This window comes from Morus notabilis, unplaced genomic scaffold, assembly GCF_000414095.1.
Source record: "Morus notabilis unplaced genomic scaffold, ASM41409v2 Scaffold45, whole genome shotgun sequence".
Taxonomy (NCBI): Eukaryota; Viridiplantae; Streptophyta; class Magnoliopsida; order Rosales; family Moraceae; genus Morus; species Morus notabilis.
Window position 1 is genome coordinate 995,622 of NW_010366164.1, and position 24,630 is coordinate 1,020,251.

Consider the following 24,630-nt stretch of genomic DNA (forward strand, 5'->3'; position numbering starts at 1 on the left):
ATTTTATTATTTAATTAACATTATTAATTTATCGAGCATTATTGATGTTTTACTATACGTTTGTTGATGAAGTTGAGATGATCTATGAATTATTATTCATGTTGGGTTCCAACGTTTTGGTTTTATTTTTATTTTTGGAAAAGTTGGCCTCAAGTTAGTTTTGTTTGTTTTTCAACGTTGTTTTGTTTTTATTTTTATTTAATTTTAAACAAGTTTTTTTAAAAGTATTTTTAAACAAGTTTGGTTTTTTAAGTATAGATTTATTTGTTCCCTAAAAAAATATTTATTTTTTCAAAAAAATATTTGTTTGATATTAATTTTAATAAAGCAAATCAAAACTAAAATAAGAGTGCGTTATGAGAGGATTTCAGTTTGATATTATTTAAAGAGTATTTATAAAAGAAGTGATTTTTTAAATCTTTATTAAAAGAGTTAATTAGTGGGGTATCTGTAAATTTGAATGGGCAAATTATATAACGACTCAATGTAAAAAAATAAAATTTTATTGACCTAGAATTTCTCCCTTAGCTTCTATTTATAAAAGAAGGATTTTTAAAATTTTATTAAAAGAGTTAATGAGTGGGGCATATCTGTAAATTTGAAGGGGCAAATTATAAAGCACTCAATGTAAAAATTAACTCAAATGTAAAAATGTAAAAATATAAAAATACCAAAACAAAGTTGTAAAAATTAAATTTTGTTGACCCAGAAGATACTTCACAGAATTATACGTGTATCTATATCTATTTATATATACTACAGTATCGTTTATTTCACCGATTCGAGTTTTTAATTTTAAGTTTGTACAGTTAAAAGCTCTTAGAAAATATCACATCTAATTTTTTTCTGCTACTGTTAGAAGCTCTCAGAAAATGTCACATCTCAACTCGGATTAAAAATTTGAATCCGTAAAGCGAACGAGGCCTACATTACTAAAGGAGAATGGATTTCTCCCTTTGCTTCCAACCAACGTTATAAGTTTTTTCCCCCTTTTTGCATTTCTGAGTTATTTATTTATTTATTTAGTAGACGTTTGGTTCATGAATTCAGAATCATTCTCGATTTATGTGTGTTTTTTGTGAGAAAAAATATTGTAGCGAACTACGAACTATGATTCAAATTATGGTACGAATCTACCAACTAAATGCACACTTAAGTTTTTACTTTCGTCAACTTTTTCTCTTTTTAGGTTCTCTCTTTTTATCTATTATTTTTTTAATTGTTTTAAATTTTTAGGACAAAATGAGATGATCTCTAGTTTTCGACGGTTACATTTGAGATTAACTATTATTGTAAGAGTACTTTTATTCATCCTTATGTGATAAAACCTCACTACGTATATAAAATGGGGCCAGCGCTAAGTCGTGATGGAGTTTTTATCTACATGAAAATGAATACTGTTTATATTGTCTTAAAAGATATCTAACATGAAAAGCGCTTTTCTTTTTACTTTTGTTTTTCCCTTACTCTTGTCCTATTATACATTTTTCTTCTTTTTTTTGTTTTTTCTTTTCCCCGATTGTGACCCTCATAATATATTTTCACTCTAATTTCCTATTGAAATAATTTATTATCATATATATTATGTCTATTTTTTTTTAAATCCTCAAGAAACGTTTTGTCATTTATTTTTTATTTTTTTATTCCTTTCCTCCCTTTCTCTCTCTCTGTTTTCATTTTTTAACATCCTCTTTTTTGTTACTCTTATTTTTTTGCCGCATTATATATTATTCTTTTCTTCATCCCTTTCTCCAAATGTGACTCTCATAACTATATTTTTCTCTCATACATGTTCATTTCTAAAATTTTTTTAAACCCTCTTCCCCCACTAAAGAAATGTTTAGCCCGTGTCTTTTCTTACTACCCCCTTCCCCTTCCTTTTTATGTCTTTCTCCTTTTTTTTTAATTCTTATCTTTTTTGTCCTATTTTACATTTTCTTTTCTTTCTCTAAATATGTTTTTCACTCAAAAGTATAATTTATAAATCAAATATAAATAATGCTACTAATTTATTCAATAGAATCTCTCGCGCATACGCTATGCGGTTTCAATATTATTTACGAATCAAATATAAATAATGCTATTAAATTTTTCTATAAAATCTCACGCGCATGTGCACACGGATCCAACTAGAGTGTATATTTAAGAAGAGAACAAGAAAGTCATGTTAATACAAGTAAATCAATCTTCCAATATCTTGTAAGCCAAATTCTCAGTAGCTCATGATCTTTCCTTTATGTATATTTTTTATAAAAAATAAAAAAAAAAAAAAAACAGATTTTTATCAAAGTTTTAAGCTCAAATCCTAACAGGCTTTGATGATGGTTGAAGCTTCTTCCTTCATTTCGAACAAGGCGTCTTCGAAGCATTGAGCAAGAAATTCAGGGTCAGGGATGATATCTTTGGCCACCAAGATTTGCATGTCTGCCCTTCCAGCGTAGCTCAACATATGCATGGTGAGTGCCTGCATTTAACACATTAATACACATCTTAAATTTATTTATTTTTTTATATTGGAATGTAATCATGTAATATAGATTACAAAGCAAAAAACTAGTATGTGACAAAAAATGAATGAATAAATATTTATTTGAACTTAGAAAATCATGAGAAGTGGTCTTATAATAAGAGGCATGTACATGAGGCAAACTGGATGAATTTACTCTCATGTAAGTTACAGGGTTGTCTCCAATTGCAATATCTTCTTGTGGACCAACTATGTTTGAGATTGTAAAACTAGTATTGCAAACGATCCTGTAGTTGAGGAAACCGGCAGCCTACAGAAAGAGAGAGAGAAATGAACATTTTTTCTATATATATTTTTTAAAATAATTAGTGGAATTTCTAAAGTAGAAACCGCCTTTTTCACTATCGATAGTAATTGTTATTTAGTTTTTAGATTAATTTTTTAACCGTCAAATCCATAAGTATTAACATTGGAAATTTACCGCGTAAATTGTATCTGTTCATATGTGAGACTACTAAAATATTAATCGAACAACTAAAACAACAATATCTAGATAATTAGATTGCTTAAGATAGTGAAAAAGGACGGCAGCATAGAAATTCCTAGAGAGTTAGATCACTTCACTCACCTTCGACCCCAAGAAAGACATCGCAAATAAGGCAATTTTGTATGAGAATTGAGCCTCGAGAGATTGCTTCTTCCGGTCAAGCATCACCTTAGTTCTCTTAACATGTTGAAGAATATCAACACCAGGCTTATGATACTGAACTGGCAGAAGAACCATACCAAACTTATTGCCCCAACGCGACAGCGAATCGCTTTTCATCAACTCGGATAATTCCTAAAATGGAACCAGAAATTACCAAAAAGTTCCCAAAACATGATTTAAGACAAACAAATCACTAAGGAAAAAAAAGGATTGGTGCCTATATTGAACAGATAAAGGACATACTATACTCTTTAAAACCTGCTTACCTGAAGTCCTGGTTGTTTTCTGAGATTCACCATGGCTAGTCCTGTGATTTGGAACCCGTCCTGCAGAGCTATATAACAAATAATTAGGGGAAAAAAATAATTCAGTTCAACTAATTAAACATCACTAGTTCGTTTTAGTATTTTGTTCAATCTCAAATCCCTGAGGAATTTTGTTTTCTTACACTTAGCACCACATTGAATATTACAAAATATGATTGAGTTAAAAAATTTTAGTAGAGTTGTACTACATCATGAAAGTGAAAGAAATTAATTAGTCAGGTCAACAATTTTTACCATTGGGTGTTCGGTGTTCCAAATATCTTGATAACCCGGATGATATCACTCCAAAAAGAACGTCGTTAATGGTCTACATAATGTCACAACTAGTAAATTTCATAAATCATGTTAACAAGGCTAGCTAGCTATTTAAGCATAAAAATTGGTCACAGAAAAATCAAGAGTATTCAATGAAATGAGCATTGGAGTACTCTAGGATTTCATGATTTAGAAACGACTATTCTATCGGCCATGTTGGTCGTGATGAAACCATGATCCCAAAATTCAAAACAAGTAAACACATTTTAGCAACACTATTATTAACTTGTTTATATCTGAGTCTTGCTAAAAAAAACCATGAAAAGTTTTTCCAACTAAAATATATTTGAGCATTTCCCAAGAGCCCAAATAGTTCATACTACATACATCATAATACAGGAAACTCCAAAACCAATACACTTACAGCGTTAGCAACAACTCTCTTGACGATGTTCATGTCCTCCAAACAGAACCGAGCAGTGGTGAGCTTCCTCGGCCAGAGCTCAACCCCGTCGCCGCCTGATATCACCGTCTTCCGATCACAAATCTAACACAGCCTCATCAAGAATTCTATCACATACATCAAGCTAAACCACAACACAGCAACTAACCCCACAACTGCACCCCACATTGTCCTTTTCTTCTTTCTCTGGTCACTTTTGGCCACAGGGATTGTCGGAATAGCTTTCAGGTCATTGGCCTTCCGACAATCAGCCAACAACATCGACATGAGCGAAATTCCATCTCCGAGAGCGTGATGAATTCGGAAGACCATACACCTGTATTTAAAAAAAAAAGTAAAATTTATGTCACTTGAAATGATAATTCAATAAACTATTATTTTTCTTCATACTACTTTCATTAGAATAAAATGTATATAGAACTTATAGATTAAATCAGTTTAAACTCGTTGGGATGTATTGTATCTAATAATTGGCAAAAAAACACATTAGAAAAAACATGAAACAATAATGGAAACTATAGATTTGGGTTTAAAAAATTGTGGAATTGTACAAGTAAATCTTTAATCTTCCTTTTCAGAGGAACAATCACGTTATAGGCTACTTGTGGGTTGAGCACCACCCACCATTAAAGACGAATCCTGCGGTACGAGACTCCCATGTGTGGAGTTCAACTTCTAGCAGTAATGTGATAATGCTTTTAGCATCAATAGTGCCTCTAAACATTACTTGACACTGATAGTGTGCTTATAATATATTTTTTTTCTTTTCTTAAAAAAAAATAAAAAAAGAAACCTCTGTTATGGGTCCTAGTCCTAAGCTCCGCAAGGCTTTTGCAGACACATACAGAGTGGTTGGGATCCACCCTCTGTGGGACCCGGCAATAACGGTCCCTAGGAAGCTATGTGAGTTCCAGAACTGTCTCGAGCTCGAAGTATTTTTCACACATACTGAGCAGAAGACATTTTGCTTCTATTTTTATTCTTAGAAATAAAAAAATTCGGGGAAAGAATTTAAGTTGTGCAGCTTAAATTTAAAATAATTTTACAATGAAAAAAGAAAATTTAAGTGGTTAGAATTTTTCTCAACCTGATTCTTTTTAACGATTGAGATTATTTCTCTTCCTATCGTGTTTGGTAGCTTGTATTATATAAAATATATTGTATTGTATTATACTATTATAATACAATACGATATTTAGTGTCATAAATATTGTATAAAGTGTTCAAATGTAAAATTTTAATAATGTTGGGGTTAAAATGTAATTTTTAAAAAATTATAGAGTCCAAATATAAGTTTTATAATGTTTTGAGATCAAAATAAAATTTTATAAAAATTTTAGGGTCACAGTACAAGTTTACAAAAGTTTTAGAGTCAAAATATAATTTTACAAAAATTTTGAGGTTAAAAATTAATTTTATGTGTCACCTAAATTTTTAAGAATTATAATATTAGCCCGATTTTAATTTAGTCTAATTTTGATATAAATTATTAATTTATTATAAAATAATAAAATATAATACGAATAATGCGATATAAATTATGCTAATTTATGATATGTAGTAATTTACGATAATCATATTAAATTAATATTATATTATTGTATTATTATATAATATGATACCCTAATAAGATTAAATAAACATACTTTATATATGGTTGAAATTCCAAAGAAAAAAAAAAGCCGTGAGAAATTTTTTTTCAACATAACTGATATTTTTCAATAAAAAAGAAAAATGAGTGGCAGGTGGCACAGATTCGCACCCTTCATTACCTGTGAGCAGTCAGCAGGTGGATCTCCCAGAGCGGCTTATCGGCGGCGAGAGCGGGGCCGGTGGACATGTCGGCAAGGTACTCATTGACGGCGGGTTGGTCGTTGGCAGGTGCGGCAGAACACCGGGGGGCGGTAAAAAACGGAAGAGACCGGAGAGTCGACGACGATAAGGTGGCGGTCGAGGTCGATGGAGGTTCTTCGCCAGTGCTCGATGCCGCGGTGGTCGCGGACCATGAGGCTCCGGAACCTCGGGTGCTTCAGGAGACACGAGTCGCGTACCAGCGGCTTTATGGCGTCCACGTCTAAAGGCTTTTCCCCTCCGAGCACGCAGTGGATGACTTGGTTCATTTCTGGCCGGAGAAACAGCCTCCCCGCCGGCGTCAGCGGCTCGTCGGTCGCCGGCTTCGCCATGACAGAGAGACTGTGTTTAAGGAGGCGAGGGTTTAAGGGGGAAAGATAACGGCGGTTAACCCTTGAAGTTTCGTTGTCTTTAAAAGGGTTTTAAGTGACTACTCCAATAAGTAAACCGGCGCATAAAATGAGTATACCTTTCCCGGTTGGATTTTTTTCTTTTATTTTCTATTTGACAGTTTTCTGATAGAAGTTGTTACACGTGGATATTATGTATACTGACATTAGTGTACCGATTATCCCTACTCTCTAAGAGAGTGGTCCTACTTGTAGGACTTACGTGGGGAATTAACTTTATAAGGATAAATAGGATTACTAAAAAAAGAGAGTAAAGAAACTAGAAGAAAGATTTTGAAAAAGAAAAAAGAAATCATGAATTGTTTGGTAGACAAAAAAACAAGGAAGGAAGTTGTAAATCTATAAGATCATAAGATCGTTATTTTTTAATTCTTCCAACTTTAAACAAAAAATAAGATAAAAAAAATTTAAAAACAAATAGAATATGAAATAACCATCATCTTATTATTTGTATAAGGGTATTATTATAAAATTCATTAGATTGAAAATTTAATTCCATCAGGATATATCCCCACTCTCTCATAGAGAATTGGCTCACTTATAGGATCTATGTGAGGACCCACTTGTAGAGTCTATCTTTTATGTGATAGTAGAGATTTAATTTTATCGGGATAAATATGATTACTCATGAAAAAAGAGAGCAAAAAGATTAGATGAATGATTTTAAAGAAGAAAAAAAAATCTTGAGTTATTTAGTAGAGAAAATATGAAAGAAAGTTGTAAATTTATTATAAGACCAAATGCCAACTATTTCTTAACCTTCTGACTTTAAAAAGAAAATAAGACAGAAAAATTTGAAAACAAATGAAATATAAAATAACTATTTTGACCATAACCACTCATCATCTTAAAATTTGTACAAGATTTTATTGTAAAATACATTAGATTTAACTTTTTTTTTTCCACTTCTTTCTCTCCTATTAAACAGTATGAAAAAAAAAATCCCCTTATATCATTTTACTTCTCTTCTTTCTCTTTTCCTTCTAGAAGTAAGCTATACAAAGTAAGCTACTATAATTAGTGTCAAGTCAAATTAGTTACTTTTCGAACACCAACCGTAGATTGTTAACTAATTTCCCCCCTACAATTTCAAATCAATTAGTTTGATTTGGACCAACTAAAAAAAAATTCATGAGACGTTTGGTTCATGGATTAAAATCATAAAATTAAAATCATTTTTGATTTACGTGTATTTTTTGTGAGAGAAAACACTGTAACGAACCATAAACTATGATTCGAATCGGGATACGAATTTCTCAACCAAACAACCCCTCACTTTTCCCTAAATATTCCTCTTAAGGATTTGTACATTCGATCTGCTTCTGCTATAAGAAAAAAAAAATCAAAAGAAAACCAAAACAAACAAAGATTTCCTTCAAAAGGGAAAAGAAATAGATATTGATTATTTGCCTATCAAAAATGAAAAAGATCACTTGGTTGTGATAATGTTAGGAGCTGCTGTTTAAGCCTAGCTGAAATCAAGTACCAGGAAATTGTCATTTTTTTTTATTAAAAAAAAAGGAAACAATTGTCATGGACCAAGCAATAACTAGTGGTTGTCATGTAGTTGCTGAAGATAATTTTCCATACGGCTTTGGACCCGATGAGAAAAGGAAATATGCGTATACTAACAGAATACTTCACAGCATTAATTGAGAAGAGTCTAAAGTAGAAATGTCCATCGTGAATCTGTGATTTGTGCCGTGTTGTGTTTTGCATCTGGGTTTTGTCTTAAATCCCACTCGACCAAATAGGCTTAAGCAGACGCGAACCTTTATTGTCTTTTACTTAGAATATAATAAAATAACCGGACTCTTGAATCTTTTTAGAACATTTTTTGTATCATTAGAAAAAATTGACACTTATTTACTAAGAAAATAATTTATTCTGAGCAGGTAAAAAAGCGAATAAAAATTTGATAATTTATTATAAAACAAAACTTGATTGATGTTCATTTCTGACTCAATTATATTAATGCGTGTTACACACTAGGAGTGTACAAAAAATTCACCAAACACAAGAATTAGAAAATTCTAATAAAATTAGATATTGTTTACCACTTACACAATAATTAATTTTATAATTATTGAGTTAATAACATAATATTAGGGTGAAATTACACAAAATTAACCAAAACAGTCCATTATAGATCGAGTCGTGTTAGTGATTTTTCCATGTCGTGTTCTGGCAATTCAACGTGCTCAAAACTACAAGTTCAACATGACCCCACCGAACTTGACATCTTAATTAGCTTGGCCCATTATGACTTTGACGCGTGACATGTTCGACTGGGAATTGCCCAAGTTATCATATCTAGCGTAACAGATATAAATATTATGGATTAATTTTAAGTAGTATCTACACGAATTGATTACATTTGAACTCCCTATTTAGGATACATTTTTAAAGGAAAAAAGCAAAATTATCACTTTATTAGTCATCTTTCTATTATTAACATCTTAATCACAACCACCCTTTTATCAGAATAAATCAACTTAAAAAATTTAAAACAAAAGAGAAAATATTGATTTCACATTAATTTTTTAAAGTTCAATTCTAGAAAATTGTCTATATGTAATTTAACAATATTGTCAATCTAGCTATTTTATAGTTATTATAATAATATTATTTCGGATGTCCCCTTTTTATATGAGTGGTTATAAATTTGTGTAATTTATTTTACAGGTGGTTAAAATCATTACAGACTATTTCACAGGCTTAAATAGAGATATCACAACCATCCTAACAGGCTTTGATGATGGTTGAAGCTTCTTCCTTCATTTCGAACAAGGCGTCTTCGAAGCATTGAGCAAGAAATTCAGGGTCAGGGATGATATCTTTGGCCACCAAGATTTGCATGTCTGCCCTTCCAGCGTAGCTCAACATATGCATGGTGAGTGCCTGCATTTAACACATTAATACACATCTTAAATTTATTTATTTTTTTATATTGGAATTTAATCATGTAATGTAGATTACGAAGCAAAAAACTAGTATGTGACAAAAAATGAATGAATAAATATTTATTTGAACTTAGAAAATCATGAGAAGTGGTCTTATAATAAGAGGCATGTACATGAGGCAAACTGGATGAATTTACTCTCATGTAAGTTACAGGGTTGTCTCCAATTGCAATATCTTCTTGTGGACCAACTATGTTTGAGATTGTAAAACTAGTATTGCAAACGATCCTGTAGTTGAGGAAACCGGCAGCCTACAACCAGAGTAGGGGTGGCAATTCATGTCATGTGTCGTGTTCGTATCGTGTTTTGATCATTTTTTTAAAATTTTCAGTCAACCCGAACACGACCCGTGACACGAAATTTTTTAAATAGAATCTCTCGCGCATACGCTATGCGGTTTCAATATTATTTACGAATCAAATATAAATAATGCTATTAAATTTTTCTATAAAATCTCACGCGCATGTGCACACGGATCCAACTAGAGTGTATATTTAAGAAGAGAACAAGAAAGTCATGTTAATACAAGTAAATCAATCTTCCAATATCTTGTAAGCCAAATTCTCAGTAGCTCATGATCTTTCCTTTATGTATATTTTTTATAAAAAATAAAAAAAAAAAAAAAACAGTTATTTTTATCAAAGTTTTAAGCTCAAATCCTAACAGGCTTTGATGATGGTTGAAGCTTCTTCCTTCATTTCGAACAAGGCGTCTTCGAAGCATTGAGCAAGAAATTCAGGGTCAGGGATGATATCTTTGGCCACCAAGATTTGCATGTCTGCCCTTCCAGCGTAGCTCAACATATGCATGGTGAGTGCCTGCATTTAACACATTAATACACATTTTAAATTTATTTATTTTTTTATATTGGAATGTAATCATGTAATATAGATTACAAAGCAAAAAACTAGTATGTGACAAAAAATGAATGAATAAATATTTATTTGAACTTAGAAAATCATGAGAAGTGGTCTTATAATAAGAGGCATGTACATGAGGCAAACTGGATGAATTTACTCTCATGTAAGTTACAGGGTTGTCTCCAATTGCAATATCTTCTTGTGGACCAACTATGTTTGAGATTGTAAAACTAGTATTGCAAACGATCCTGTAGTTGAGGAAACCGGCAGCCTACAACCAGAGGGAAAGGGAGAGAGAAATGAACATTTTTTCTATATTTTTTTAAATAATTAGTGGAATTTCTAAAGTAGAAACCGTCTTTTTCACTATCGATAGTAACCGTTATTTAGTTTTTAGATTAATTTTTTAACCGTCAAATCCATAAGTATCAACATTGGAAATTTACCGCGTAAGTTGTATCTGTTCATATGTGAGACTACTAAAATATTAATCGAACAACTAAAACAACAATATCTAGATAATTAGATTGCTTAAGGTAGTGAAAAGGGACGGCTTCTACCGTAGAAATTCCTAGAGAGTTAGATCACTTCACTCACCTTCGACCCCAAGAAAGACATCGCAAATAAGGCAATTTTGTATGAGAATTGAGCCTTGAGAGATTGCTTCTTCCGGTCAAGCATCACCTTAGTTCTCTTAACATGTTGAAGAATATCAGCACCAGGCTTATGATATTGAACTGGCAGAAGAACCATACCAAACTTATTGCCCCAACGCGACAGCGAATCGCTTTTCATCAACTCGGATAATTCCTAAAATGGAACCAGAAATTACCAAAAAGTTCCCAAAACATGATTTAAGACAAACAAATCGCTAAGGAAAAAAAGGACTGGTGCCTATATTGAACATATAAAGGACATACTGTACTCTTTAAAACCTGCTTACCTGAAGTCCTGGTTGTTTTCTGAGATTCACCATGCCTAGTCCTGTGATTTGGAACCCGTCCTGCAGAGCTATATAACAAATAATTAGGGGAAAAAATAATTCATTTCAACTAATTAAACATCACCAGTTCTTTTTAGCATTTTGTTCAATCTCAAATCCCTAATGAATTTTGTTTTCTTATGCTTAGCACCACATTGAATGTAACAAAATATGATTGAGTTAAAAAAATTTTAGTAGAGTTGTACTACATCATGAAAGTGAAAGAAATTAATTAGTTAGGTCAACAATTTTTACCATTGGGTGTTCGGTGTTCCAAATATCTTGATAACCTGGATGATATCACTCCAAAAAGAACGTCGTTAATGGTCTGCATAATGTCACAACTAGCAAATTTCATATATCATGTTAACAAGGCTAGCTAGCTATTTAAGCATAAAAATTGGTCACAGAAAAATCAAGAGTTTTCAATGAAATGAGCATTGGAGTACTCTAGGATTTCATGATTTAGAAACGACTATTCTATCGGCCATGTTGGTCGTGATGAAATCATGATCCCAAAATTCAAAACAAGTAAACACATTTTAGCAACACTATTATTAACTTGTTTATATTTGAGTCTTGCTAAAAAAAACTATGAAAAGTTTTTCCAACTAAAATATATTTGAGCATTTCCCAAGAGCCCAAATAGTTCATACTACATACATCATAATACAGGAAACTCCAAAACCAATACACTTACAGCGTTAGCAACAACTCTCTTGACGATGTTCATGTCCTCCAAACAGAACCGAGCAGTGGTGAGCTTCCTCGGCCAGAGCTCAACCCCGTCGCCGCCTGATATCACCGTCTTCCCATCACAAATCCAACACAGACTCTCTCCCGATCACAAATCTAACACAGCCTCATCAAGAATTCTATCACATACATCAAGCTAAACCACAACACAGCAACTAACCCCACAATTGCACCCCACATTGTCCTTTTCTTCTTTCTCTGGTCACTTTTGGCCACATGGATTGTCGGAATAGCCTTCGGGTCGCTGGCCTTCCGACAATCAGGAACCTAGGTTTTCCACAGCCAAAAAGAACGTCATTAATGGTCTGCGTAATGTCATAACTAGCAAATTTCACAAATCAAGAGTATTTAATGAAATTATTAGGAACCTAGGTTTTCCACAGCCAAACAGCAAAACATACACATATCAATCCTGAAATTGACAAGGAATTGGATAGAAATAAGGGAATTCTTTTATTGAAAACCACTAGCCAGTCTCCAATTACACTACCAAACACTACTAAACGGAAAAGTAAATGATAGAACGGAGAATTCGAGTACTCCAGGGACTCCTAATTTGGTGGTATTTGAGAGACCACTGCTCTCCCTAATCTCAATCTCTCAAAACTCTCAAAATCACAACATACCTCTAGTGAGCTACTAAGCCCTTTATTTATACTAATTCCTACTGACTCTACCAGCCCACTAACTAAACAAGTTCCCAAGTTAACGGATCCTAACATTACCCCCGCCCCAAAGAATCACCATGTCCTCAAGGTGTTAAGTAATCATAGTCGTGTGACTCATCTTCCTTCCAATCTTGATGAGGCTGGATCTTGGAACGTCGACCGGAATGATTCGTACAGAATTTGCTTCAAATGTTCTTGTTAACTTTATCTTTTCAACTTCACACTTTTGTTTAGAGCTAAAATTGAGAACCACTTTATGGGCAGTAAAACCATGAAGCTTAGCCTCAAAATCATCATTGTCGCAATGAAAAACCTTGTTGGTTAGCTCAAACAATTCATTTATAACAAAAACCTTCCTCCCACAAGCGTTATCTTGTTGCAGTGCATGTTCCACCTCGTCAGAGAAAGCTGCCTTACTGTTTGTCAGAACATCAACAATGGAGGGCAGCTGCAAGTGTACACTCTCCATTATTTTGTCAACAACCCCATAATTGCTGTAAACAGAATCAAATTCATCTTTTATAATCCAAGAATGGACTTATTTCACTAGTGCAACAAACTCCGGTTCTAAAGTAACATCCTTGGAAAATTTTGATGTCATTGACATCTTATTTCCCATATCTTGAAACCCCTCATTACTAGCACCAGATTGAAAATCAACTTCATTTTTAATGCCTTGGTCCACCTTGCCTTCAAAATTCTTCCTAGTCAAGACTCATTGAACATCCATTTGATCTGAAACATCGGTTGTTTGAGCTGGAAGTAACCTACTTGAACTACCTACCACTTGCTCTTTATCGACTTCCAATTTTGTAATGATAACTCTCTCTAAAACCGAATTTGAAATCTTTTTCCCAGGTTTGGCAAGTACCTTGAATTGTTGTCTATTGTCAGCCATGGTATCCTCTTGACGTTTCACCAAGAAACTCTCATGTAAGGCCTCATCAGATCACAGTATAAAATGCTTAAACATATGAGTCTTCAATTCATTCCAACTGTAGAATGGGCAATGATCATCCTACCATTGATACCAAGCCAAAGCATCACCCTTCATAGCCATTTCAGTAGCGTGGATTTTCTCATTGTTCGTCATTCTATAAAACAAAAAGTATCGTTCAGCTCTAAAGACCCGCCCATTAGGGTCTTCTCTGGCGAACAATGGCATATCCATTCGCTAAAATCGTTGATCCATTCGGCCCTCCCATAGGGTGTCATGCCACCTTCCCCTCTCCCTACTCGAAACCTTTGGATTGGTTATGACTCCAAATCGAGAACACCCAATTCGCACTCTCAAATCAGATTGTAAAATCCAATCTCCCTCTCCCAACTCAGATCGCCCAGACCTAACCCTAATCATGCCAAAACTTGAAGATCCAGTCCATATTTGGCTGTAATTGGCTCTAATCTTACTGTAAGTTCGAGGCCCAACCTTAACATCATCAAAATCAGTCTCAATCACATCAGAATCACAAAACCCAAACCTAGGGCCGCGGGAACTTCGAGACTTATCCCTAATTTCACTATAATCCTCCCAAATCAGGCTGAACTCGGGTGATAGCTGAATTCAGCCAGAATTAGCCTCAGACAAACCAAAATCGTGAGGCCCGGTTCGGAATCAGCCCCAACCGTGACCGAATCAGGGTTGGGTTCCATGTTCTGAGGGTAACCATGTTATCCCAGCCCCGGAGCAAGCCTCTCCTCCTCTAACTTTGGCTCCCATCCGGTTCCCGTCGCCAACCTAGCTCCGCCGCCCTCTCCCGACGGTCGCGACCTCCTTCCGCCCTCTTCCAGTCATCGAACAAACCCTAACACTACAAATCCGGACCACCCAACCCTAGATCGTGACAGATCTCGCACTCCTCCATGAGACCCACGTCTCTCCGGTGTCGGAACCCCCTCTCGCGGCCTCAATCTTCACGAATCGGCGCTTCCTGGTGAAGATCCGCCCGATTTGGCACCTCCACTCCGCCTGGGTCATCACAATCTGGGCTCTCCTCGCCCCGAGGCGCGCGATCTCACCTCTCCCCGTCCCGTCGTTTGCCGTCACGACCTAACTCGGCCTCCCCGTCCATCGGTCGCGCCACCAGCAATGCCTACATCCTCCGCAACGCCGCCTGCACGTCTCCCATCTGAGTCTGAACCTTCCCCAGTTTACCACATAGCCCAGCCACTTCTTGACGGATCTGCGAAAGATTCTCGGTCACCACCGCGTAGACCGCCTCCTGAACCATCACCAGTCCCTTTTCCACCGTAGTCACCCTCTCCGGATCCGTTGGTTTATGTGCCATGGATCGGAGCTATGATACTAAATTGTTAGGAACCTAGGTGTTCCACAGCCAAATATTCACATATCAATTCTAAAATTGACAACGAATTTGATAGAATAAGGGAATTCTTTTATTGAAATCCACTAGCCAATCTCCAATTACACTACCAAACACTACTAAACGGAAAAGTAAAGAATAGAACAGAAAATTTAAGTACTCCGGGGACTCTTAATTTAGTGGTATTCGAGAGACCACCGCTCTCCCTAATCTTAGTCTCCAAAAACTCTCAAAATCACAACATACCTCTGCCACGCCCCCAAATAGGGGTTAGTGACGTGGAAGCTTGTTTAGAAATTTAAACCTGTTTAAGAAAGAGATTAACAAATAATAGTGTAAAAATTTAAATTTTAAATCCAAAACATCCAGGTATTTCCAAACAAGCCCCACTAATTAGGAGAAATTTAATTTCAAGAAAAGTGGTGGAATTTCCAACCAAACCAGTTCAAAACCTCGCCCCTAGTATCATGTCAGGAATTTCCACAGGTTTAGCATACATGAATATAAACAAAAGTAAATGTTGACATCAACCACAGTCTAGTAATATTTGAGTTTACAATCCATAATTTAATACATGCCTTGAGATAAAAGGAAATAAAATATAAATCTTCACTTCTCGAAGACAGATTCACCTCACCAGTAAAAGCTACCTATTCCGCACTACTTCTCGCATCGCCTGGAGGGGTTTAATACATTTGAAACATAGAAGAGTGAGCGAAAGGCCCAATAGGATATAATTTTATAAAACATTATAAATAAAGCTACTCACGGTCCGAAGACATACACCCGTAACCGATCATCCTTTTTAGAAAAATTAGGAAATACTCACGTAGTAGTAGCAAAATATCTGTATAATGAAAATATGCAGAGCCATAACACCACTGAGCAAGAAGTGGATCCGTACGGGTTTCGGGTCCTATCCCCAAGGATACGATTCCCATATCCCGATATCTGAGGCTACCATGCGTTATATCATTCCTTAAAATATTTCATTTTAAGAAATGATACTCTTTAAAATCTCATTTCTAAAATTATTGGAAAACTTAATAGCATTATTCATGCTATTTCCTTTAAAATCATTTTCTTAAAACATGTTTTGTTCTAAAACAATTTCATTGGCCAAAACCATTTAAAAAAGGCTAACAAGGATATGGACAAGAATATCGTACCTCTCGAATGTCAAACTTGGGCTAGCCTTTCGTTCTCTAAGCCTCCGCTTTCCTTAAAGCTTTAATACTTAACTTTCTCCACTAGCTTTATCACAAAAGCAATATCTTAGGATGTATTTCTCATTCCTCAAACGAATTAAGCTCAATCATGTTTAATTGTTTCCTATTAGTGTGTCTTGACTCAAATCCAAGTTTCATAAACGAGTTTATAATCAGTTTGGGGGTTCTTTAAAGATTGAAATCCAATTCATGGATTTGGTTTCCTATTTAATTTCAGCTTAAAAATAACTTTTAAAGAAATTTCGACAGCATGCTGACATAAATAGGAAAAATACCAAACCTGCAATTCAAGTTCAATTTCAAAATAAATTCTCCAAAAATCATCAAAACCAATTTCCAATCAATTTAATAAGTCTAATAATTGAAAACCCCCAAATTTAATTCAATTCCAACAAAAAATTGTTCAAATCCTAACCCTAACTCAAAATTATTCAAATCTAACCAAAATTTCAAATTCTCAAATCAATAACTCAACTTCAAGTGTGGGTTTTCAAGAAATCTTTACCTCAAAGTGATTGAAGCTCGTTTTTTCTTTATTTCTCTGACTTTCTTTTTTTTTTGTGGGTCTCGGAAAAACAGCCGAGTGAGATAGAAAGAGAGAAAAATGGCCGGAGAGAGAGAGCCCGGAGAAGAAGGAAGTGGCCGGCGGTGGAAGAAAAAAGGGAGAGAGAGAGGTACGGTGGTGAACGTGAAACTAGAGGAGAGAGAGAGAGAGAAAAGGAAAAGAAAGAAAGAAAGAGAGAGAGAGGTTGCAGCCAGGGAAAGGAAAAGAGGGAAAGGAAAAAGAAGAAAAGAAAAAAAGAAAAAAAAAGGAAAAAGAAAAAAATGTGAAAAGAAAAATACATTAAAATTTAAGTGTATTTTCAAAAAATTTTGGGGTAAAATCATAAATATTGAAAATAATTTACAGTTCCTTGATTATTTGTGAAAATTAAATTAGACACACTAATAACTCATAATTTAGCATAATTAAACAAGTTTAATTCTAGAGGGAGTTAATCTCAGTCTCCCAAAACTCTCAAAATCACAACATACCTCTAGTGAGCTACTGAGCCCTTTATTTATACTAATTTCTACTAACTTTACCAGCCTACTAACCAAACAAGTTCCCAAGTTAACGGATCCTAACAGAAATGAGCATTGGAGTACTCTAGGATTTCATGATTTAGAAACGACTATTCTATCGGCCATGTTAGTCGTGATGAAACCATGATGCCAAAATTCAAAACAATTAAACACATTTTAGCAACAATATTATTAACTTGTTCATATCTGAGTCTTGCTAAAAAAAACCATGAAAAGTTTTTCCAATGCTTAAAAAAACCCTATAAAATATATGTGAGCATTTCTCAAGAGCCCAAATAGTACTTCATACTACATACATCATGATACAAGAAACTTCAAAACCAATACACTTACAGCGTTAGCAACAACTTGCTTGACGATCTTCATGTCCTCCAAACGGAACTGAGCAGTGGCGAGCTTCCTCTGCCAGAGCTCAACCCCATCGCCGCCCGATATCACCGTCTTACGATCACAAATCCAACACAGCCTCATCAAGAATTCTACCACATACATCAAGCTAAACCACAACATAACAACTAACCCCATAACTGCACCCCACATTGTCCTTTTCTTCTTTCTCCGGTCACTTTTGGCCACAGGGATTGTCGGAATAGCCTTCGGGTTGCTGGTCTTCCGCCAATCAGCTAACAACATCGACATGAGCGAAATTCCATCTCCGAGAGCGTGATAAATTCGGAAGACCATGCACCTGTATTAAAAAAACAAAAAAAAGTAAAAAATTTATTTCACTTTAAATGATAATTCAATAATCTATTATTTTTCTTCATATTACTTTCATTAGAAGAAAATGTTTATAGAGCTTATGTACTTTCATTAGAAGAAAATGTATATAGAACTTTCATTTTGGAGTTAGACACCCCCCCCCCCCCCCCCCCCCCTCCCCCCCCCCCTGATTTTACCGTTTGAAACCCAAGTGCACAGTAAAAATCACTGTGCTTTTAATGCACCCCACCCAACCCAACTTCCACCGACCTCGTCCTTCCTCTCCTATGCTTGGGCAGAGAATCTGCAGTCTTTTTTCCTCTCACATGGGTCAGCGGCAAAGAATCCCCTCAGCCTTTTTTAGGACTCTCTTCCTCTTCTCCTATTTTACTCTTATTGTCTGCTCTTGTTCGCAAGTGCCAAATCGGTCGGCGTTGATGAGAAGTGGCCGGAGTAAAGGGGTTTTTGTCAACAATCAAAGAAAACTCCACATTCGGTACCAATTTCACCAATACTACGGAAGTAAGGTCATTTCTTTCCTTCACCGGAGAGAGGACAGAAGGTCGTTGAGGACTTAGAAAAAACCATATTCTACGCTTGGAGTGTTGCATGCGTTGTCCTTCATCTCGTCGTTGGACTCAAACTCTGTAACGGTATGCTCTCCTGACCTTCTACAATTTTTCGTTTTACCGTTCAAATGAGTTGGTTATGATTTTGGTTTCTGGAGACAACTCTAGTGTTTTATTTGGTTGAGATTTTGGTTTCTGGAGACCAGATAGTGTTTTATTTGGTTATGATTCTGGTTTCTAGAGATAGTGTTAGACTTGGTTGTGATTTTAGGTTCAATTTTTGGTAAAGTTTGTTCTTGAATTTGACCTAATTTTTTTGTCCTTGAGCATGTGAAATTTGATAATTTCTGCTTGAGTATGTTAGCGGCAGTCGTTTTGTTCTCAAGATTTGTTGTAACATTGTTTGTGACTACCATTATTTTCTTTTTTACTGAGATCTTTTCCAGAATGTAATGGCTACTTTTGGCATAGAATATCTTGCGATTGGAAATGGGAAAATGTTGGTGCATAGCAGTTATAGAGGCTGACTAATACTAGATAATGCACACACACAAAAATTTGGAAAGAACTTGATTTGTTTTTGAAGTTTCAATTACCTGTAACAAGGCTGATCTGGCTGTTGATTTGATAATCTTGAAATGCTTTGGAATTTGGACGGGTGGGGATTGATCTCTAGGAACTGGTTTTTGTGTCTCAAAAAGCCTGATAAGCATTTTTTTTACGTTTGATTACAAATTTAGTTCGTGTAAGTTTGATCAACTTGACGTTTTGGTCTATGAAACAAGTTGGTGAGGTTTGTCTTACTTGAATTTGCCAACTATTCAAAGCACAAGATGAGAATAACTTTGTGTGAGGAAACTTTCAAGTATAGCATCATGCATTCATTGTTGTTGTTGTTGTTGTTGTTTTTCAGTTTTGTAGTCATTTTTGTCAATGTGGTGTCCTGCGTTCTTGCATGTGTTGTCCTGCTCTTGGTTATGATATGCGTGTGTATATGCCAAGGAAAACTAGAGGTGAGAGGCCACTATTTTAGAGCCCTACTGCATAGGCTTTTCTGCTAGAGAGACTGTACGAATACCACGACGATAACTACGGTCGCTAACCAGAATCTCATCACTATAACCAATGGGCCTCAGAAATGGCCAAATTTTTTGATGGCTATGTTCCCAATGGTGAGCGTCTTAAGGAGAAATGCCACCGACTGGGTAAGCTATACGCCGCGTACAAAATGTTACAAAATCATACAAGAGTAGGTTGGGATCCAATCACTATAACTTTTACCTGCTCGGAGGAGCTGCAGAAAGATCTTTGTAAGGTAACATTTGGGATTCATTATACTCACCAAAATAGGGACATATTTAAACAGTCACAAATTTACCTATCTAGTAAGAGGTTACTAACCAGTTCTCTAATTTATTTATAGAGAACAGCGATGTGAAAACATTGTTTCGTAATGGATGGAAGCTAAACGAGGTGTACTTGGCTGCCATTTTCCCCATGAGAGTTAGAGCTTCTGGTTTAGGTGTATACCACCCAAATGTAGGAGAAGAGGCAGCAGATGATGCACCCGTTGAAGATCTTACTGCTGCTGATGAACAACAACAGGCTAACCGAGATGCTCCATACCAGAATAGCGATGATGACGACGTTCGTAATGATCTTGCCAACCGCGTCGAACGTTATGGACAGCGAAATGTCACAAATATCACCTCATCATCATGAGTGATTCAAAAAAAATAGTCCAGAGCAAGAAACTCCAACGATTCCTCGCGAGACATGCTACTCTCTCTAGTTAAGGAAATGCGAGATAATTTGAGAGAAGATCTTCATACAAGCAAAGAAAGCCAACCAACTTACAACACCATCAATGGCCCTAGTGAAGCTGACATCATCTTAAATTTGCTTAGGAAAATGGGAATTGATAAGCATACACAAACACACGCTTTTGACAAAATCATGGCTTCCGCCACTTGGCAGCTAGTTTGGGGCATAATTGATGATGACATGAGATGGACCTTTATTAGTGACTTTGTTGAAGTCCCACAAACTCCACTTGTGCATCAATTTCGGGATCCTTATGGCCAACCATCTCGCAACTTCTCTCAAGTCCCAAATCCTTACAACCAGCCACCTAACCCATACAATCATCCACCTAACCCCTATAACCAGCCCCCTAATCCATACCATCAGCCTCCACATCCCTATAACTAGCCACCAAACCCCTACAACCACCCACCTACGCCTTAGATGGCCAAGTGTAGTTTTAAATGGTCCGATTTTCCCCCATGGTGGACCACAGATTAGTGTCTAGTAATAGCATTCGAGTGTTATCTATTTAGACAGGTTTATTTGAGTAGTGTTCTCCACTGTAACGTTTAAGTTGATTATGAGTTGTATCCTTTATTTTTGAGTAATGTGCTTGGACCATTGTTTCGGATTGTTGTGGTGTAATTATTTTAAAGACATTTGAGATGTTGGACCATTTGAGTTGCGGTTTATTTCTGAGTAATTGTTTTAAATACAATTGAGTTATAACCAATTCCTCTTTTAGTTTAGAACGCAGGTGCTTCACGAAGTGGATTACACCAATTGAGATCATACTTGTAATAATTTTTTTGGTAATGTGTCGTTGCAGGTTAATGTGTAAAGTAACATAATGCAGCCACAAGGGTTAACGAATGAACGTCACGGAGTGGATTGAAGAAGATCTTCCTGCCAAAGAAGAGGCTATCTTGCTGCAATAGCAGCCGCAACAGCCGCAACCACTTTTGTTTTTGATGACCGGGTACCAAGGCCGATGCATAACTCATCTTTAAGGGGTATAGACAAAGTGAACGAGTTATTAGCAAACAATAATGAGGCTACAATGTTTAACAAGGTGCGTATGGGACCACGTGCATTTATGATTCTTTGTGAAATACTAACTGAGAGACTTGTTACAACCCACAAACAACATGAACGTCCCAAACAAGTATTTGTCTTCTTAACTATCATTGCATAAAGTCAAACTAATCATGAGACACAAGATGTATGGCAACATTATGGGGAGACCATTTCACGGAGATTCAGTGACGTCCTATATGTCATTTGTGCGCTGCACGCTGATTTCATTAAACCCCCAAACTATGCCAAAGTTAGTGATTTTGTACGTGGCAATCGTCATAGATATGGGACATGGTTTGACGTAAGTTATGTTTCTCATTCTTATGTTTCTTATTAATAAGTCACAACTTTGGTTTACAAAGATACTCACCTCTTTCATTCTGGAACTAATGTTCAGGACTGTGTAGGCACAATTGACGGGACTCGTATACCTTGTACACCGATTGGTGTTCAAAATCCAACGGCTTACCGCAATAGGAAGAGGGTCAACTCTCAGAATATAATGGCAGCATGTTCCTTAAATATAAAGTTCACGTACATATTAACTGGTTGGGAAGGTTCAGCACATGATGCACGAGTGCTTGCAAATGCAGTCGGCACACAGAGGTTTAACTTCCCACATCCACCGCTTGGTAAGACTTCAAACCATCCATATGATTCTCAGTTTATTACCTGTTACAACCTCCAAATTCCAACAAAATTCATTTAAGTTGCACAGGAAAATACTATCTTGTTGACGCAGCATATGCGAACAATGATTATTTTCTTGCTCTGTATAGAGGTGGGACTTACCACTTGCGTGACTATCAAAAGAGAAGTGGTGGATTTAAGGGACCTAAAGATATTTTTAACTACAAACACTCATCATTGCGAAATTGTATAGAGCGAACATTTGGTGTTTGGAATGCTAGGTTCCCTATCCTAAGGCGGCCCAATAATACTTATCCAATGAATAAACAAGTGAAGATTCCAATGGCATGTGCAGTCTTACATAATTTTATTCACATGGTAAATGAGGGGGACCCGCTTCCAAATCAATACTACCGTGATGGAGTACCGATTAGTGAAACAGATCCAACCAATAGTGATGAATTTGATGATGATGACAATTACGGCAATGTCCCTAAGGGGCCAACAATAACAGGAGCTACTGTTAGCCGAACAGAGATTTGTCGTTTTAGGGATCGCCTTACGAATGAAATGTGGGTGGAATACCAGAGAAGCCGTAGGAGACAAGTTTGAAAGTGCAAATCAGCAATGGGATTCTACCTCTATTATTTTATATTCATGTATCAATTATATTCGCAACCTGAATGACTACTATTTGCCAACTTTTTGGCTACTGGTACATTTTTTTACATTTATTTCTCATTTAACTTATTATAATTTTAAGTTATATTTTTTTTCATTTAACTTTTTTCTTAATATTTCGCTACGTAATTTATACGGCCAAAAATTAGTTTTTATTTTCGTCATAGTTCTAAATCAGAAACAAGACAAACAAACTCTAGTTCGAATCACATTTCAGGTTAGAATTATAATCATGTCTATAAACATCTAAACAAAGGTTCCAATCACCATGAATCATGATTCAAATTATGAATCATGATTCTAATCTAAAAACTCAAATCACTCTGATCCAATCATTATACCAAACTAACCATAAATAAGTTTAAACTCGTTGGAATGTATTGTATATAATAGTTGGCAAAGAAACACATCAGAAAAAACATTAAACAATAATCCAAACTATAGATTTGGGTTTAGAAAATGGTGGGTTTGTACAAGTAACTTTTTAATGGGGTTCGGTACTTGTGGTTTGAGCACCAGCCAACATTAAAAATGAATCTTGCTGTATGAGACTCACACGTGTCGAGTTTAACTTCTAACAGTAATGTGATAATGCTTTTAGGATCAATAATGTCTCTAAACATTACTTTTCTTAAAGAAGAAAAAAAAAAAAAAAAAAAAAAAAAAAAAAAAAAAAAAAAAAACCCCTTTTTTCCTCTGTTTTGAGTCCTAGTCCAAAGCTCCGCAAGGCTTTTGCAGACACACAGAGTAGTTGGGATCCACCCTCTGTGGGACCCGGCAATAATGATTCCTAGGAAGCAATGTGAGTTCCACAATGCGAACTGCCTCGAGCTCGAAGTATTTTTCACACATACTGAGCGGAAGACTTTTTGCTTCTATTTTTATTCTTACAAATAAAAAAATTCAGGGAAAGAATTTAAGTTGTGCAGCTTAAATTATTTTTAAATTGCACAATGAAAAAAGAAAATTTAAAGTGGTTAGAATTTTTCTCAACCTGATTCTTTTTAACGATTGAGATTATTTTTCTTTCTACCATATTTAGTAGCTTGTATTGTATAAGATGTATTATATTGTGTATTGTATAATATGTATTGTATTATGTATTGTATAAGATGTATTGTATTATATATTATATAAGGCGTTAAAATGTTAAATTTTAATAATATTAGGGTCAAAATGTAATTTAAAAAAAATTATAGTTAAAATATAATTTTTAAAAATTTTTGGCCAAAATGAAATTTTATAATAATTTTGGGTTCACAATGCAAGTTTACAAAAATTTTGGGGTCAAAGCATAATTTTACAAAAATTTTAAGGTTAAAAATTAATTTTTGTGCCACCTAAATTGTAAGAATTATAGGCTTCCGCATTATCCTATATTAACCCGATCTCAATCTCTAGTTGTCTAACTCGATATAAATTATTAGTCTATTATAAAATAATACAACAATATGTTTAAACTGAACCATATTTAATAATACGATATAAATCGTATAAATTTATGATTCGTATTAATTTATATAATATTATAATTATATTAAATATTGTATTATAGTGCTCTAATTTAATTAAACAAAGATACTTTATATATGGTTGAAATTCCAAGGAAAAAAAAAACGTGACAAATTTTTTTTCAACATAACTGATATATTTCAATAAAAAAGAAAAATGAGTGGCAGGCAGTTGGCACAGATCCGTACCCTTCATTACCTGTGAGCAATCAGGAAGTGGATCTCCCAAAGCGGCTTATCGGCGGGGGGAGCGGGGCCCGTGGACATGTCAGCAAGGTACTCATTGACGGCGGCTTCGTCGTCGG

General features: G+C 35.2%; 1 protein-coding gene and 1 pseudogene across 2 annotated transcripts in view; both read right to left on the bottom strand.

Annotated features, from left to right (window-relative positions):
- Nucleotides 1-2,278: 2,278 nt before the first annotated feature.
- On the bottom strand, nt 2,279-6,535 carry LOC21410117 (annotated as a pseudogene).
- A 3,541-nt stretch (nt 6,536-10,076) lies between these two features.
- Nucleotides 10,077-24,630, bottom strand: part of LOC21410118 (O-acyltransferase WSD1) — a 15,973-nt gene continuing 1,419 nt past the window's right edge. For both annotated transcript variants that reach the window (XM_024173141.1, XM_024173140.1), the window contains exons 2-8: nt 24,525-24,630; nt 17,683-18,037; nt 11,542-11,614; nt 11,248-11,315; nt 10,902-11,114; nt 10,438-10,575; nt 10,077-10,262 (exon numbers count right to left, since the gene is read on the bottom strand). The exon at nt 24,525-24,630 is cut by the window's right edge. In XM_024173141.1, the coding sequence (XP_024028909.1) occupies nt 10,104-10,262; nt 10,438-10,575; nt 10,902-11,114; nt 11,248-11,315; nt 11,542-11,614; nt 17,683-18,037; nt 24,525-24,630 (1,112 nt within the window). In that variant the 3' untranslated portion in view covers nt 10,077-10,103. The remainder of the gene's footprint in view (nt 10,263-10,437; nt 10,576-10,901; nt 11,115-11,247; nt 11,316-11,541; nt 11,615-17,682; nt 18,038-24,524) is intronic.